The sequence below is a fragment of the Mytilus galloprovincialis genome, chromosome 6, assembly GCF_965363235.1.
Source record: "Mytilus galloprovincialis chromosome 6, xbMytGall1.hap1.1, whole genome shotgun sequence".
In the NCBI taxonomy this organism is placed as follows: domain Eukaryota; kingdom Metazoa; phylum Mollusca; class Bivalvia; order Mytilida; family Mytilidae; genus Mytilus; species Mytilus galloprovincialis.
The window spans coordinates 63,257,705-63,274,268 of record NC_134843.1 but is presented as its reverse complement, the minus strand read 5'-3'; the positions used below and the strand labels follow the sequence as shown (position 1 = coordinate 63,274,268).

Here is a 16,564-nt window from a genome sequence, read left to right as displayed (position 1 = left end):
AGAAATGAAGTATTAGATAACAAATGCCATATACCTAACTTGGTACAGGTTATTTTAAGAAATGTATCACACAATCAAACTGTGAAAAACAAATAAATCATGTTCACATAATTGATTTACAAATAAAATAATACAAATGAACTTGGTGTTTAATTATCTTTACTTTTACATACGAATAGAAAATAAAAGATAGAATTACAACTACAAACGGGTCATGTGTCAAAGAGACAACATCCCGACCAAAGGGTAGAACACTTGTATACATCTGGGGGAAAATGTATGTTTTTTATAAAGCTAAAGAACTGTGTTGCAAAATATATATATCATGAATTACAATGTCGTCAGGCGTTTCATATTTCTATTTGATAAATGTTATTAGTTATATTTGAACTTATAACATTATTGATCATTATTGATTGAAAAGGACGACACATACATATAATAAAACTAGGAAGATGTCACAGTTGGAAAACAAATTGCCGTACTGTAAATGTCAACAGTAGCAAGTTGTCATAGGATGGATTCATTTTTATCGATATTCTTTAGAAAACGTGTTTTTGAGAGCGAATTTCAGTGAATATAAAGTCTGACAATCATAATCAAAAGATTTGTCAAGAAAAAGCATGAAAAACATGCAGTTGAGTATCTGGACATGCGATTGGCCTCGACATTTTCTGGTACCAAGAGCACAGTTTTGGAGCCACGACAACATAAAATCTAGGCTTTGTTTGATACTTGTTGGTACAAAAAAGCAAAGCTTTATACATCAGTAAATCTTTCCAAAAAGCAATAACCTTATCAAAACAGCAGAAATGGTTTAAATTACTGGAATTCTTATTTATTTATTTTTTTTTTTCATTTCTCTCCGCTTCATTAGAATCCAATTTCCGGTACCGATACACAGTGTTGAAGTGTCGAAACAAAATCAGACGTCGAGAACAATAACATTGCCACTGTTTCGGACTTTGCGAAACTATATTGGTATGAGCAGAGGCATGTATATATACAAATGTGTATATAAGGGTAGTAATGCCCTTTACTCTCAGGCGCCAAACGGCCATTTTAGGCTACCGTTAGCGTCAAATGTGTCAAAATTTGATTCGTCAGAGGGTTTCAAATAATTACCGTTCGCGTCATTTTTGAAAAAAAAGTTAACACGATGCGTCAAAATTAGTCGATTTTAGAAAGTGCACCAAAATACCGTTTATAGCGTCATTTGGCAAGAACTTTTACTCGTCATGTAACATTTTTAAAAGTTACCCATTACTATCCTCGTATATATGTCTCTTGTGTGAGTTGACTATTCAAATGAAGATACTTTAGAGAGAAACAAGGATGCTAAAGGTATTTTGTACAGTGAGAATACTCAATCAATAATTTGATAGATTTAGTTGACATTTTTTTTTAAACCCCTCACACAAAACTTGTAGATTTGAGGCACAGTATAAGAAAGCTTACGATATTTCTGATTTTAATGATTGTTTTTATGCCTTGAAAACCCGATGAACTGCATCTATATATATTCTATGCGGATTGATAAATTCAAAGATACAACAAAATAAAAGATTAATAATAGTACATGTATATGAAGTTGTTTTTTTTTTATGAAAATATGTCCGTAAATCCAAACAAATAATCGGTGCGGACTTTTTTATGATTTGTAACTCCACCTTATAGAGACTAATCGGGAAAAAATAACAGAATAAAAGAAAATAAAAGATAAAGGCAAACAAATTAAGAATAGAATTTGAAAAAAAAAGAATAAAGAAAAATAAAAGAACACAGAAATGAAAGACCCTCATACAAACCATTTGAAAGTTATCACACTTTGTCTCGTGAAATGTTACAAACAAAAAGTATTGGTTTTTGGGTGTGTTCAACTCGCAACATTACTGTTTAAACTAATACGATTATGCATATATATACCACAATGTATTTCGTATTTAGAAGAGGTTACATAAATAGCATAGATTAGTTATTACAATCCATGGCATTGTCGACCAGGAAAAAGAATGTAAGTATAGACTAATAGTAAGGTAGATTTTAACCCTATATTTTTTCCATGTACTAAATATTGCACATTCTCGGTTTTTAAAGAACCGTTTTTATCATCCTTAAGGATTTAAGCTTCAAATTGGCTTTCAAACGATAATGGTATTTCTAAGACCTTAGACATTTGTTTCAAGCATTCTAGTATACATCTGGACTGGGAACAGCATTAATTTATTGTAAATATATATGTTCCTGATCTGGAACATAATATAGACAATAGACAATTAGACAATATTTTATTTGCACAAACACATTTACATTAAATGGTTATGGCATACAAAATTAAGACAGTAAACTGACAATAGTTAAATTGATTATAATTATATTAGAGTGACAGTGGTATTCACAGCGAAGAAGAAAAAGGCTATAAATATCAACAGTTAACACATTGTTAATGTTCATGAACAATTAAAAAAAGAACACAAACAAAAATTAGGTTGCATATTAAAAAAAGTTATACAGATGTTCTTAATAAAAGACAATCATTAATATACTTTATGGTGATTTTTATAATGACTGGTAGACTGCTATTTAAAAGTACAGTCAAATGATTTAGTGTTATAGTGGACTGCAATTTAATAAAATTGAAATTAAGATTTTTATTAATATTTTGTATATAGGTATCCCTTAATGATTTATAGCATGGACAGATTGAGAAGAAATGGTATTCATCCTCAATTTCTTGTCTGTTACAGGATAAGCAAATGCGTTTACTTCTATTAGTGTTGGTATAACGCCCTCTTTCAATTGCTATGGAATGCGCACTTAGTTTAAATTTACTGAGAACTGATCGGTCGGTTTTGAATTTACATATATCAATATATGGGGGCCTTCTTCTAATTCTTTTAGTATGACAAAAGAAATTTAATTTTTCACATTTATTGATAGAACAATTCATAATTTGATAAGCCTGGTCATAAATTCTTTGTTAGATACTATTTATGTGATATTTTATATTAAATGTATTAAAAGTGAGATGACCAAAACCTAATTTATTTAACCAGTCTTTTACAATGTTAACCCATTTACTTGTTTTCTCTACATTATTATATATTTTATGGACTAAAGTTTTAGGCGAGTTTACAATGTGGTTTCGAAATTTTATAGCTGAAAGGTGAATTTTAAAGTACAAAGGGATTCTGTTTGTCTCCGTTAAACAGGCTACATTTGTTGTTTTGCACTGTACTCCTAAAATTTCTTTAATAAATTTAATATGTAAATGTTCAAATGGATCTGAATCTTTAAACACTTGGCTTACACCCCAAACTTCACTTCCATAAAGAGTTATTGGAACAACTAAAGTATCAAATAATTTTTCAAGCATACTGCAGGAATTATCTAAAGAGACTGTTTTTTTAATTTTCAACCAAGCTTTTCTTCCTTTTTCCATAAGATTTTTTTTTTGAATGATTTAAACTTCCTGAACAATTTATAGTTATTCCAAGGTAACAAATAGATTTAACAGTCTCAAGATGTTCTTTTTCTACTTTGAAATAATTACTTGTTGAGATTTTCCATTAGAATTGAATATTATAATTTTTGATTTTTGTTTGTTAACATCAAGTTTCCATAGGGAACAAAATTTAGTTAACTCATTTAGTGCATTTTGTAACCCTTCTTGGGTTTCAGACAATAAAATAATGTCATCTGCATATAATAATGATGTTAGTTTAACATCTCCTATAATAATTGGTTGAGTATTTGCATGATCAAGGTCATTTACAAGGCCATTTATATAAATATTAAACAAAGTGGGGCTAAGTACATCCCCTTGTTTTACTCCGCAATTTGATATAAATTCATGGCTAATACCATTTTGAAATTTAATTCTGCATTTGTTGTCATTATACATTGATTGGATGACGTTAAAAAGTTTGCCTGGAAGTCTGTTTTGGAGTAGAATGTAGAATAAACCCTCCCTCCAGACAGTATCAAAGGCTTTTCGCAGATCTATAAATGCTGCAAAAATTTTCTTTTTTTAAAATTTTAGTTTTATATTTGTCTACAATAGACTTTAATGAGAAGATATGATCTGCTGTTCTAGATTTTTCTTTGAAGCCAATCCGATTTTCACTTATCAAATTATTGGTGTTAATAAACTTCATTAGTCTAGTGTGTATAATTTTATTGAATAATTTTCCCAAATTAGAAGTCAATGAGATACCTCTATAATTAGAGGGGTCAGATTTGTTCCCCTTTTTATGAATTAAAGTAATCAGACTTTTGTTCCATAATTTTGGGAAGCTGCCTTTCATAAATACTAGGTTAAAAAGTTTTAATAGGGGTTCTAATAATACTGGCATACCGCATTTAATCATTTCGTTAGAAATTAAGTCTTCAGCTGATGATTTACCATTTTTAAGTGTTTTATGGCATGTCTGGTTAGATATACCAGAGACATATGTACACATTGTGTATATATTTCTCTTGATATACAATAGGTCTCTGGATATATACGTTCGGTTCCACCAAATCAATCAATCAATCAATCAATATTTTATTGGAAAGAGCACAATAGAGGCGTGATCCAAATACAGACAATTATAATATTAAAACAACACATAAATGAAATAAAGATGCATGTAACAAGTCATGAGCCAATTCTATGTACATGATGTATACAAATACATTATAAACTGATATTGATACCATAAACTTATATTTCAGTATTATTCTAGATTTTCATATATTTACTTAAAACACACAATATAAGATTTATATATATATATATATATATATATGCATATGCACAAACTAAGTACTGTAAAAGATGATTATCTGATGAAACGGTATGGTGGTCTCTCAAATCAAGAGCTTCTTCAATATACATACAAATAGATTTTAATTCCTTTTCAGACATAGGATTTAACATTTTGGTAAAATTTTCATTCAAATTATTTGAATTAATATCATTAATTTTATATTTAGATCTAATTTTGTTATATTGCGGACATTCAATCAAGAAATGAATCTCATTTTCAATTTTTCCTGTGCAAAATTTACAAAATCTCTCATTAGATGGTATTTTTGGTCTTGCATACGGTATTACCTCCCAGTTTCTATTGCTAATGAGTGTGCACTTATTCTTAATTTAGTGAGGTTTTTTCTGAGGTATTTAGGAATATTAAAATTTAAATATTCTTGTTGTTTAAATTTAGTATAGACTTTACTAAAAAATAAAAGTTTACCGCAGTTTCCATCTTTTATCTTAGAAAGTTCAAATGAGGGCCCTCATGGGGTTTTTGATTATGTGATTACTTGGCCGTTTTTTTAATGATTATTTGATTATTAAGCCAAATATTTCATGATTATTTGATTACCTAGGACTGTATTTTTAGTTTATGATTATTTGATTACTAAAGATAAGCAAATATTTAATGATTATGTGATTATATTGGCAAAAAATGGTGATTATGTGATTACTAGGACCCCCCCCCATGAGGGGCCTCTCAAATATAATTTTATTCTTGTAGAAATCTTCTAGTTTCTGTTTGAAATTGATTACAATGCTTGTTAAAGGGTATTCCAATATATTTCATTAATTCAGATAGTTTATAAGACCATGAATTTTCTCTATTTGTGAGAGTTTTGCATGTTTTGTCCACTTAAAAAACAGCCTTGAGAATTTCATGCAGACCACCAGACCGTTCACCAATATCACTGAGACGCTCATAATATTTATACATAAGTTGATAACATTTAATGCTAATGGGTAAAGTGCCCAATTAGTATCTCTAAAGATCATAACAAGTCAACCACTTTTACTGCGCTCCTTTCCCTTATCCAAAGATGGTCCTCTGTATTCACTGGGGTAAAGCTGATGACCGTAACTGCATTCACGGTCATCCCAAGATGTCGGATGAAAAATTAGGTCAGTTTCTGTATTGTCTGTTAACGTGTTTCTATATCATTTTCTTTACAAATCATACATTGAAACGATGTAAATTTATAAAAGAATCACTCGGAAATCACTAATTACTTCTGAGAAATGTGCATGAAACGGGAAATTCGATTTGAAAAAATCGCCAAGATGACCGTAAATCACAATCGAGATGACCGTAACAGAATCAGCGATTCATAACAAGGCTGACCGTAACTGCTTTTAAGATGACCGTAATTTGTAAATGATGACCGTAACTTTTAAAGGATGACCCTCAATTCTAAGAAATACCTGTATTTATATAACTATCTTTTTGTATCAAATGATTAATCGTGTTGGTATACACATATTAATATGAGAGTTTTATCCTATAGGTAAAAGAAAATAAGACGTGCTTCAAATGCAAAGATTACCATATGTATCTCTTTTACAGTAGAGGGTTTAATTTTTAAAATGAATTTGCCAAAAGACATGCAAATGAACAGGAAGGGAAAACATGCTACAAAAGCGCGATAAAATGACACCTTACACGCATAAAGAAAAAAATGCGGTGCACAGCCTTCAACTGCTCGACAAAAGATTTTTTGTTTGTTTCTGGGATTCCTTTTAATGACATATAATAAATACACATTTTTAAAAATGCCAAAAAATTGCATGTACATCCATTGATATTATATCGTCTTTCATTTTGTCGTGCAAATAAAATAACAGAAATATTTTGAAAATATCATTCGAACAAACTAGTGAAGGTGAGCTCCAGCAAAGCAGATCCTTAAAATAGTATTGTATGAAAAGCGTATCACAAGGCGGAACGTTGTCAATTTGTATATATACAGAAATGTTATTCATACAGTCAGGATTCTACTTCTTCAAAATTATCTCCCCATTACGCCAGTTCATGCTCACAATCGTAGAAATGGAAGCCATTGTAGGGATGACGCTATGCCAATTTTGCACTAATTGAAAACTGATAAATTTATCCACATAGCACCATTACGATCGATCGTTATATGTCAGTTATATTTTAAAAGACAAATGCATCTACTAGCTAATGAGCATTAGTTAATGATCTTGTCTGCATTGATTCAACTTAAAAATATTGTCTGTTCGGATGTCAGATGGATTTTATGAAAATTCTTAAGCATTTAAAAAAATTCTAATTAAAATATTTCGTGGAAGGGCAGACTAAACATTTTCAGTGGTTGAAGATTATAAACCCTAGTTATCACACACAAGAAAATCATATTTTTTCGAAGATATCCATTTTCATCATCCAAATTAAAAGACTGTCGTCAAGTACTTTTAGAAAAAAATAGCTATTCGAACACACCTACTCTGTTTTTGTGATTCATTAGATAGGTATCTCACTTGACCCATATATTTCATCTTTTCGTACTGTCATGTTTTTACGTTATAAAGTCAACCTGTAGCTTTGATAGAATCTGAGGCGAGATGCTATATAAAATACTCTTGCTTTGTACGTTTTTAAGACAAAATATACACCCCAAACATGCCCTAACATAAAAAGGTGCACTCGATTTTTCTCTTTTCGATACAATCGTTACCTGTTTTGGGAAATGTTTACTTGATTCACATAATGGAAGTGCAGACACGAAAATTTCTGAACTAAAAGATTGATATGTTCTCCGTCCGTGATAAAAAAAATCGGAGGTTATGCATTTTCTACATCCAACTTATAGATACTATATATAAAAAAGAAGATGTGGTATTATTACCAATGAGACAACTATCCAGAAAAGACCAAAATGACACAAACATTAACAACTATAGGTGACCGTAAGGCCTTCAACAATGAGCAAAGCCCATACCGCATAGTCAGCTATAAAAGGCCCCGATAAGAACCATGTCGTCGACTTGATATCTTATTGTTTTGCATCACTATGTAATAGATACATTGAAAACTTATGCAAATGGTGTTTTTAAAATAAGAAAATTGTCGTTTTATTTGTTTCTATTAACTTTTTAAAATTTTGATACTATATCAAACATTACAGTTTCTCGATAAACACAGAGCTTCGATTCTTTTTGTCTATTTCAAAAGTGTTTCCGCCTGCATATATCAAGACAAATTAAGATTTTAATCTGCTTCCTCTGGAACCAAACACATGGGCTCGATTACCAAATATTCGTATGTGTATTATTAATGTTTTTAATGCTCCATTTATTGGCATTATGTTTTTCTGGTCTGTGCGTACGTTCGTCCGTTCGTCTGTTTGTTTGTCCGTTTGTCCAGCTTCAAGTTAAATAAAATTGAAACTTAGTACACATTTTCCCTATGGTATGATCTTTTTAATTCTAATGCCAAATTACAGTTTCATCCCATTTTCATAGTCCACTAAACATAGAAAATGATAGTGTAGATGAGGCATCCGTGTACTAGGGACACATTCATGTTTCTTCAAATTTTCGTCGTATCGCTGCCAATTTGTGTTAAAATTTTAACGTCGATATCAATAAATATTTCATTGTTTACGAGAAATATGCAATTTACTATCATTGTTATAAATCCTAAATATGACCAATTATAGTATAGTTTAAAAAAAGAAATTTATGAAACATATTTATATCCGCTAACCGAGCCCCTATTGAGATCGTGACAAACTCAACAAAAAAGCTTTGAATACAATACGGATATTTCTTAGAATTGATGGTCATCCTATAAAAGTTACGGTCGCCTATATAAATTACAGTCAGTCTTTACAAATTACGGTCATCTTTTACAAGTTACGGTCATCTTTTTATCAATCACGGTCATCCTTGTTTTATGGTACGGTCATCTTGAAAATATTTTGATTATGATTTACGGTCATCTTAACGATTTTTTCAAATCGAATTTCCCGTTTAATGCACATTTCTCGGAAGTAATTAGTGATTTTCGAGTGATTCTTTTATAAATTTACATCGTTTCAATGTATGATTTGTAAAGAAAATGATTCAGAAACACTTTAACAGACAATACAGAAACTGACCTAATTTTTCATCCGACATCTTGGGATGACCGTGAATGCAGTTACGGTCATCAGCTTTACCCCAGTGGTATTGAGATTATTCAAATCCTAATAATTTTGAATGGCTGGGTCGTCAGGGGCGTATAGTACTAGCTAGATATTCAATCAACTATAGGCAAAAATTTCTGCAGTGGGTCTGGGAGCTACAGGCCACTTAAAGTCCACAACAAGTCTAGGGCAGAGCTGGTAGGGGTGAACTAGAATTTTGGTACTAAAATATTGGTGTACACTGAGCACGCCACAGGCACTCGTCTCAGAATTTTTTCCCCCATATACCTATATATAAAGGTATATAGGGAAAAAAAATCTGAGACGAGTGCCTGTGACACTGAGGGTGCAAATAAATTTTCAATCTCGAGTTTTCAATTGTCTGGCTATTTTTTCTTGGTAATCTGTGACAACTTATAGTCATAGTCTCTTGAACTGATTTTTAATGTGCGTATTGTTTGCGTTTACTTTTCTACATTGGCTAGAGGTATAGGGGGATGGTTGAGATCTCATAAACATGTTTAACCTCGCCGCAATTTTGCGCCTGTCCCAAGTCAGGAGCCTCTGGCCTTTGTTAGTCTTGTATGATTTTTAATTTTAGTTTCTTGTGTTTAATTCAGAGTTTAGTATGACGTCCATTATCACTGTACTAGTATACATATTTTTAGGGGCCAGCTGAAGGACACCTACGGGTGCTGGAATTCTCGCTACATTGAAGAGCCATAATGGTGGCCTTCGGCTGTTGTCTGCTCTATGGTCGGGTTGTTGTCGCTTTGACACATTCCCCATTTCCTTTCTCAATTTTATTAGTGATAATATACATGAAGAAACTTTTGAAAAAGTATGAATTAATATATACAATAATATCTGATTGGTAAATTAACAGATTAGCGCAGTACAATCGGAAAACTTAAAAAATAAAAACATTTACAAAATACATTGCCCAGTGTAGATCAGTGTAGCCCTTTAATTATTTCTGTTCTTCATCTTGATAGTTGCTAGAGGGTCTTCAACAATAAACAAACCCTACAACAAAGGTCAATACAGTTGGGTACAAGTCAAATCAATACCAGGTCAAATTGGCAACTTTAGATAAAAGTCAAATCGGCATCCTGCTATATCTGCATCTTGTCGAATCAGCACCTATTAAAAGTCAAATCGGCATCCTGCTATATCTGCATCTTGTCGAATCAGCACCTATTAAAAGTCCATTTGGCATCCAATAGTATTTATATTGATGTTAATTTTCGAAGCTGGAAAGTTGCAAAAATAAATCACTGGCGAAAATTAGTTGGTTTAAACAGTAATTTTAACATTTAATTTAAAAATAACATGACTAGTAAAAATATGCTTTTCTGCAGGCCGAAACTCAAAACCAGCAGCCACACACTGCATGCACTAATTAACTATGTAAATTATGAATTTTACTTTATCCTACATATCTGTCTTATGATGTTGTCCCTAATATTAAATGTCTTACAATGAATCTATATTTTTTCCTGTGAGATCAGAACATTGTCGAATACATAATTAAACCATGTTTAAACCAAACTTCCATTTTAGATCAAGAAAGGGTTCAGGGTAATTTTTTCCCAAGCTTTTGGGGGCCTTGACCCATTAGCCTTAACCCAAGAGCCCTTACCTAAAGAAAAATTTGCCTGGACTGCCCATGAAAATATATATTTAGCCTCATTATTAAAAGAGGCTAGTTACAGCCCTGAATTAATTGACTTCTTTTGAAATTTCAATGAATTTGAATATTTTGTTATATTCTCCTCTTTGCTGATGTGATATCATTGTGTATCTTACAATATCATTACTTACTGGGTGCAATAGCCTTCATTGAGACTATAAGCAAGAGACCCATAAACATCAATATAAGTATATATATATGTCTCTGCTCAGACTTACATGAATTGGAACAATGAGAGCAAGAATAGTTGATGTCATTCAAACCCAGCAAATATGAAATCATGCAAAAAATCAGCAAATAATCTAACTATCTTGGGGTTACCATTTTTGACCTACAATCTTAGCATGAAACTCATTTCATGTATATATAATAACATCACAAATGCATCTCTATGATTTACTAAAAGAAATGTAAAAACAAACAGTGCATAAAACAAAAGAACTTACCTACTCATCATATGGCTGACCAAAATTAAAATATTGTGCTGTGTCTGGGATCCCTGGCAGAAACAACAAAGCCATAAAATTGAAATGATCCAGAGAAAAAGTGCCAAGTACAAATGTATTTACAAGAATGCAATACAGCTACCTAACCATATGGTAGTGTAACAGTGGCATACTTGATCATCAGTAAGACGGCCAACACTATAACAAAGAAGAAATACTGAACTTGTCACCATGCTCTACAAAATCCAACATTAATTTGCATCCATCTCAAATAAGCAATCCTTTGTACCATTTAAAGTATATGAATTCTTACAGCCTTGCATTTTCTCACACATTTTAATTACCATTTATATTCATTATTGACCCTACAACAATAAGGTTGTTAAATTCCTAACAAACCAGAAAGCAAGTTGCCAAGACTTAGAAGCATTTAAGTATGGGTGCAAAATATGGTTTATTTCAAGCTATCTAGAACAAATATAAAAAAAATTTATCACTTATTTCAGCAATTTATTAATAATCAAACATACAGAATAGAATCTCCGGAATAGTTATAACTACAGAGCTAATAATAATATGATTAAAATGAGATGTTGGAGATGTATATATCAATGGTACAGACGTATCCCAACATAAATAGCTAAAAGACCCATACCAGTCTTCAATGACAGACAGATCTAGATACCTGTGTCCCCAGGTTGTTAGAGTTTTGCAATTCTAATCAATTGATTTCCATATATTTCTATTTTTAAATCACAGTTATCTCTCTTTGGTAATTTTCTGTCTAACAGTATCTGACTCCAAAAAACATGAACATTCTAAAGTATATATATATATTAAATATATTTATTTGGCACTTGCTTTTAAATTGAAAAAGTCTATGAAATTACAATAGTTAAAAGTTAAATTATTTACCTATGAAAATGTTTTTATGCCCCACCGACGATAGTAGAGGGGCATTATGTTTTCTGGTCTGTGCGTCCGTCCGTCCGTCCGTCTGTCTGTCTATCTGTCTGTCTGTCCGTTCGTCCGTCTGTCCCGCTCCAGGTTAAAGTTTTTGGTCAAGGTAGTTTTTGATGAAGTTGAAGTCCAATCGACTTCAAACTTAGTACACATGTTCCCTATGATATGATCTTTCTAATTTTAATGTCAAATTAGAGTTTTTACCCCAATTTCACGGTCCACTTAACATGGAAAATGATAGTGCGAGTGGGGCATTCGTGTACTGAGGACACATTCTTGTTTATTTTTGTTTTTGTAAGGGGGGGAGGGGAGGTAGGATGAAATCAAACAAGGTACATGTATTTTCCAACTTGCATGTAAGATATCAATTTTGAATTCTTGATTTATTTAATTTTACCTTAGATCACCTAAGTACATCCTTAATGTATTTTGATGCGTACATCATAATGGAATCCGTCAAATACGCGTAATTGGACTTTTGTATTTGCTGCATTTTAATGAGGTAGTTACATCGTCATAGAGCTTTCATGTCACAATCAAGTTGTGTTGATTTATGCATTTTAACAATAGGCTGTTTGGTCTTTAACCTCATTTGCATGGATCATTGACATATATATATAGATTAGGTTAAGTTTATGTGATACTTGACTGTCCCTCTGGTATCTTTCTCTCTAGTAACGTAGTTAAATATTTATCTCAAAGACTTCAAATTCAATTATGATCTGTTCAGCAGGAACATTTCAGTGCATGCATTTTTGTTATTTAATCAATCCTACTGCAACATTAGATACATGTACAAATATTTTTATGTATGATATTAAAAAAAAGCTGTCATTTCAGATTTTAAAAACAGCATGTGGAAAGTCTGTTGCCAACCATTTACAGCAAGTGTATTCATCAAGTAAAACTAAAGAGAGAAGGAGAAGAAGTAACTCCTGCTGTGGTCTCCAGCTCCCAGAATGCATTGTTAAGTGTTCATCTGATGATAAAGATCACCCAGGGTAAGTTAATTAACCCTTTCCTTCATAATGACGCCTGTGTAGTACCTCAGTTGAAAAGATTTGACTATGAAATGTCTGCATAAAAAATTTGTATCCAATATGAAAAGGATAATTCATCAGAATATCTGACTTAAATTTATTTGTTAAATATTTGTTTTTCCCAATGCATTAATACTTCTAAGCATATTTTCAGCATTTTATTAAAAAATCCTATGCGAATCAAGTATGCAAAAAAAAAAATCTCCATTGAGAAAAGGGTTAAATACAATATAAAGAGTTTCTGGTTTATAACTTCTACGCCATATTGTCTCTGGTGGAGTTTGGATGACTGTAAACATGGTAAACCAACTAATTTTCACGGATAATTTATTTTGCGTTTTACCCTTTTTAGACCACTTCGCGGCTATTTAATTTTGTGATTTTCTGATTAACTTGATGTAGTTTAATAAGGAAAGATTCAAGTTTTACACATTCATTTGATATTCGCGACGATTTATATTCGTGTTATTTTTCTACTCGCAAAAGTCGCGAAACTAAATCGCTCGTGAAAATAAGTTGGTTTACAGTATAATTGGCATTTATATTATACCATGTTTTCTTATTTTCATATTGAATCTTTCATTAAATATTGATCTGCTGGGGACATGGAAATACCAGGTGTCCATCCCTCTGACCGGTCTTGTTAGTCTTTCACAGGTACAATTTTTGACAGCTTTTATTAAACTATTACAATAGGTTAGGATCAGTGATATCTTGTATGTACAAGTTCTGTAATGTTGGACGATCATGACTTTCTTTTAAAAAGAGTAATGCACTTGGAAATATTATATTTATGGAAATTGGCCTCATTGGTGCTCTCACAGGTGCATTTTTGCCTCTTTTTTATAGTACATGTATAAGCAATATCTCAGATAATTTCTATACTGGTGGACAATGGACTTTTTTATAAGAATTATGCCCCTTCAAAATAACAAATATCAAACATTAGAACTCTTTTTTTAAGAATTATTAAACCCATATCGAAATACTGCAAAATTGTTTATCTGTGAAATATAATTATCCTAATTAGGCTTTAAAACCCAAAATATAATATTCTTTTAAAGATCGATGCTATAAAAAAAATGAAAGAAGTGGCTGAAAATAGAATCTGGCTTTGAAAGATGAATTGCAGTAGAACACAATTTTAAACGTAAATATATTTGATTACCTACTATAGATTTTTCACATATTGAAGTCTATTAACCAAGAATGATTTTTCATAAGTATTTTTACTGACGTAATTTTGTTTTCAAATATCATGCGAGACTTACACACGTATTATATTATTACATTATAATAAGATCAAGTTTTCTACAAATGAAAATGAGAATATTTCTCTGCATTATTACTTTCCAATCACCTTGAATATGACTTCTATTATAACTTAAATTTAATGACGGTGTCGGAAATAAAAGATTTTTTGATGTATGGATGATTTGGTATTGTACGATTTTCAGAGGATTTAATCGTATATAGATACAATCTAAATGGGGTTTCCATATTAAGTTTTAAAAGTGAAAGCTATTAACAGTTTTTAACTTAAATGTATTTTGAAAAAATATTGCTGCTAATTCATGACATATAAGGTACCAATAGGGTAAAACGATTTCCATATTTGATTAATTGAATTTGTTTGCTTGCATTTAATGAAAGCTTATATTTTTGTATTTTAATTGAAGAAAAAATAAAATTTGACAACATATTAACCCAGTCATACATATTAATATCCAAATATTTGAAAGTTATTTGAAAATTAGAAGTTAAACAGTAATTCGGAAGCGTTTGAAATAATCCGTTCATAACCAAACAATGGAAATGTCAATAAAATCTCGATATGAATTTGCTTGTAAATTTAAATTTTGTTTAATTATTTACACTTAGATATGTTCCAATAATTGGAACCTGGCGTGAATTGTTAGTTAAACAAATAAAATATCTAACGAAAAATTTCACCTTTTATTTTCTTTCAAATGTTTGTATTTAAATTTGTGGCATTCTACCGAGTTCCTTAGCAATAGTTGTATTTGACATTATCAATTCCATTATTCCACCTGTTTATCAGAATTGTATAATGAATTGTACATTTTCTTTAGTATAGCCAAAAAATCAAATACATTTTAAATCACTTGTTATCCTAAATGATCACATTTGAAGAAAATTAATAGTTTTGAAGTGATGTATATTCAGTCAAAATATATTGATTATATATATGTAAAATTAGAAAATTGATTAAAGAGCAAGCTTTATTCGGTGAGTGACTTAAAAAGGTGTGCAGTTTTAGGATCTCTTATCTAATGTAAAGTGACAAAAAACAGCATATTATATATTTAACGATGGAAATGGAAGAATGTCTGCCAACGGAGGAGGAAATTTGGTAAGTCTTTTCATTGATATGTTTTAGACCCTATGCAGGACATTTAGTGTCTACATTCTTTTAGATTTGTTGGGAATACAATTTTGTTCAATAGTAGAAAAATATCCTTTAGGCTTGTTGCAGAATTTCTTCAAGTCACCACAATACAATTTATCAACACAAGTACAAAATTTCTTCAACTACAAAAATATTGAATACACTGTAGTTGAAAACTTTTTAACAATTTAACTGCCACTCAAATAAATATTATAAACTCTCAAAAGAATAATGAAAATTAAAAAAAATATTTTTTTTTAGTGGATTTTAAATGTATTCAAAGACTGTATCACAAGAATTGTTTGTCATTTTAAAACAGTAATACATGGTTACTAGTGTATTGATGTGACAGTGCAGACTCAAACTGCAACATATTAGTAGCTGTAATATCAGGCAGTATTTAAAGCATTTGTTCATAAGAAAATTGATATTTATTTTGTTATTGTAATAAGCCCTACATTTGCAACCCTTATATATAAGAATTAAACATTTGAACGTTTGTGTTAAAAAAAATAATTATTATATTTATTTCTAAAGATTGATAGGTCTTGTATTACTTTGATATATAACTCAGATAGTTTTGGGAGTATTGATATATAACTCAGATAGTTTTGGGAATCCTTGTTTGTATGATTGTTTGTTATTATGTCTGTCCGTATGTCAAACTTTTGGTCATCAGTTTATCTACTTTATGATTGTATTTCAAACTTTTGATTTGTACATTTGGACCTAATTTGCTTTTAAATCATTTTGATTGTTAAGAGTTTTTGTATAAAATTAAGTATCACCAATCCAAAGACTTAAAAATAATTATAGTTTATTGTTGGTCATCTCAATGAGATTGATTTTCCCTGTTTGAGCCGATAAGGCTAAAGTGAGAAAAGCAATCGAGTTGAGATGACCAATGATAATCTGTTTAAAGCTATTTTACCTAATACAGTGTTGTTGATTTCATTGACAATGGCATGTGCACCCTTAGTTTTTGAGCGATAATGTTTCATATCACTCTACTGTGTTGAAAAAGGAAATTATCAGTCAGTAAGATCAAAGGAAAATTTCGTAA

At 30.8% G+C, this 16,564-nt stretch overlaps 1 protein-coding gene across 2 annotated transcripts in view; it reads left to right on the top strand.

Annotated features, from left to right (window-relative positions):
- Positions 1-1,938: 1,938 nt before the first annotated feature.
- LOC143080077 (uncharacterized) overlaps positions 1,939-16,564 on the top strand; it is an 84,054-nt gene continuing 69,428 nt past the window's right edge. The window contains exons 1-2 of one of the 2 annotated variants that reach the window (XM_076255742.1): positions 1,939-2,014; positions 12,892-13,052. In XM_076255742.1, the coding sequence (XP_076111857.1) occupies positions 1,988-2,014; positions 12,892-13,052 (188 nt within the window). In that variant the 5' untranslated portion in view covers positions 1,939-1,987. Of the gene's footprint in view, positions 2,015-12,891; positions 13,053-15,179; positions 15,466-16,564 lie in introns of those variants that run through there. The other variant, XM_076255746.1, reaches the window with a different exon arrangement.